Consider the following 2,675-nt stretch of genomic DNA (forward strand, 5'->3'; position numbering starts at 1 on the left):
CAACAAAAGAATCTCTTTTTTAACAAGGCTATGCTGAAACCCAAAACAGTAAAGATCGGTTAAAAGAGTCATTATATTACGTAAAGAATATATAAAAGGAACATTATTATATGAAAATATTATAAGCGAAACACTTTCACTGTTCTTGTATAGGAAAAAGGTTTATACTTGAGCAAAATCAAAAGAAAAGAAGCTCGTATATAAATCATTAGGTTTATATATTATGATAATTTTCTCTTCAAACTAATATAAACGTGTTTATGCTCTAAATATCTAATTAGTCTGACTTAAATCTAATAAGTCTAAGTCACTTGATTAAATGAAATAAAGATGAGAAAAATGAAGAATAAAGGACAAAAAAGATATAAAAATAACTAAGTATCTTATTGCATTGCATTTCTTTTCCACCCTCTTGGTTGAATTAAACACTCACCACACATTCAACTTCCAACTTCATATACTATTTTCTTTTGAATTCTCACCATTCATTCAATTGGCCCTCAAAGCTCATTGTAGCTATGGATTCATCATCATCATCATCAATGCTACTTCCTTCATTGAAACCATACAACCTTAAAAACCCAACAACAACCTTAATTCAATCATCATGGGCTTCTTCCTCTAAACCCAACACTCTCACTTTAGTTTCCTCAAAACCTCCACTCACCACAAAGTTTCAATCTTTCTTACTACGTTGCTCCACTAAACCAGACACAAACACAAACAGTGACACTCATAGTCACAGTCACAGCAAACAAAACAATCAACCCAATTCACTTTCCAAACAATCACAAACACAAAAAGAAAATGAGCCATTTTCATCTTCATCAGCTTCTTCAGAATCCTCTTCTACAACTTCTTTGTTTTCAAGAGGGTTGGTTTTTGATTTGGGGTTCTCAAACTCATGGGACAGTGAAGATATTGGATCACCGGTAGTGAAAAGGTTTCTGAGTGATGAAGAAGAGAGATGGTACATGTGGTATCATGGAAGACCAAAAGGTAAACCTTCATCTGATTTAATAGGTTTGGCAATTTCGAGCAATGGTGTTCATTGGGAACGCGGCGGAGGACCTGCAAGATCAAGTTCTGATGTTGGTTTTGTGATGAATTGCGGTAAAGATTGGTGGGGTTTCGATACTCGCGGAATTAGGCCTTCTGAATTGTTAGTCATGTCTAGTTACAGAGTTAAAGGTTCCAATGCTGTTTATTGGCTTTATTACACCGGATACGGTTCCGAATCTGTAGAGTTTTGTGATCAGTCTTTGGATTTCAGTTTTGATAACCCAATTGGTTTGAAGGATGAGAATTTCGGGAAAGGTAAGATTTTGAAGTCATTACCTGGTTTAGCTATTAGTCAAGATGGTAGACATTGGGCTAGAATTGAAGGAGAGCATCATAGTGGAGCATTGATGGATGTTGGTAAAGAGAAAGATTGGGATTCATTGTTTATTTCATCCCCACAAGTTGTTTATCATGGAAATGGTGATTTAAGGATGTATTATCATTCATTTGACAAGGAAAAGGGTGAGTTTTGTGTTGGGGTGGCTAGGTCAAGAGATGGAATTAGGTGGTTGAAGTTAGGGAAAATAATGGGTGGAGGTAAAGTTGGTTCTTTTGATGAGCTTGGAGTGATGAATGCTTGTGTGACAAGGAACAAGAGTGGTGGGAACTATGTGATGGTTTATGAAGGTTTGGGTGTTGATGGAAGGAAGTGTATTGGTGTGGCAATTTCACCTGATGGGTTGATGGAATGGGTTAGGGTTCAAGATGAGGCTATTTTGATGCCATCAGATGAAGGTTGTTGGGATGATAAAGATGTTGGGTCACCTTGTTTGGTTTATATGGATAATGAAGAGAATGAATGGAGATTGTATTATAGAGGTGTTGGTAATGGAGGTAGAGTTGGAATTGGAATGGCTGTTTCTGATGGGAAAGGTTTTAGAAGTTTTAGAAGATGGACTGGTTTTCATGTTTAAAAATAAATCGGATATTGTCGAGGGCAATTGCAATTGTAAAAGATTAATTTTTCAAGTCAGAGAAGACCATAACGAGCAGCAAATCTTTCCCTCAAAAAATTTAACATTTATGTGTGTCTAGTGTTTAGTTTGAACTTAGATCTCTGGTTAAGCCGGAAAAATTGGAATTGGAATGACTATTTCTAAAGAAAAAGATATTAGGAGTTTCAAAAAAATGGACTGGTTTTCAATGTTTAAGCTAGATATATGTCATGTTCTGTTATCAATTATTTACTTTTTTTTAAGAATATAGTGTCTCCATTCTTCATGAATTTATTTATTTTTGTTTGTGCTAAGTATGAATTATATAGGTTTGAATGACCTTATATTTCAGTATAGTGTAAGTATACACTTCCAATTTGAAAGTTTTTAGTATTATATATGCAAGCATAATTTTTTTTTGAGGTTCAATGAAATGTTTTTTAAGGTTACTAAACATAAATATAATATTATGATACACGTATAGAGGCTAAAGAAATATTGGGTTAAGATAGAAAAGAGAAAGAGGGTCTAAAAGAAAAATCAAGGTATAAAAGAGATGGAAAAAGAATCAATCGATACAAAACTTGAGAATTACAGCTTTAAATATTTGTTTACTATAGCTATAGCTAGAGGTGTAAAAAGGGTTCGGCCCATCGGGTGATCCATAAGTTTTATATT

General features: G+C 34.2%; 1 protein-coding gene across 1 annotated transcript; it reads left to right on the forward strand.

The window, feature by feature from the left end:
• Window positions 1-393: 393 nt before the first annotated feature.
• On the forward strand, window positions 394-2,287 carry LOC127119476 (uncharacterized). Its single transcript, XM_051049710.1, has one exon. It carries the CDS (start codon window positions 519-521, stop codon window positions 1,974-1,976), a length of 1,458 nt encoding a protein of 485 aa, XP_050905667.1. The 5' UTR covers window positions 394-518; the 3' UTR covers window positions 1,977-2,287.
• Window positions 2,288-2,675: the final 388 nt, after the last annotated feature.

Source organism: Lathyrus oleraceus, chromosome 2 (genome assembly GCF_024323335.1).
Source record: "Lathyrus oleraceus cultivar Zhongwan6 chromosome 2, CAAS_Psat_ZW6_1.0, whole genome shotgun sequence".
Lineage (NCBI taxonomy): Eukaryota > Viridiplantae > Streptophyta > Magnoliopsida > Fabales > Fabaceae > Lathyrus > Lathyrus oleraceus.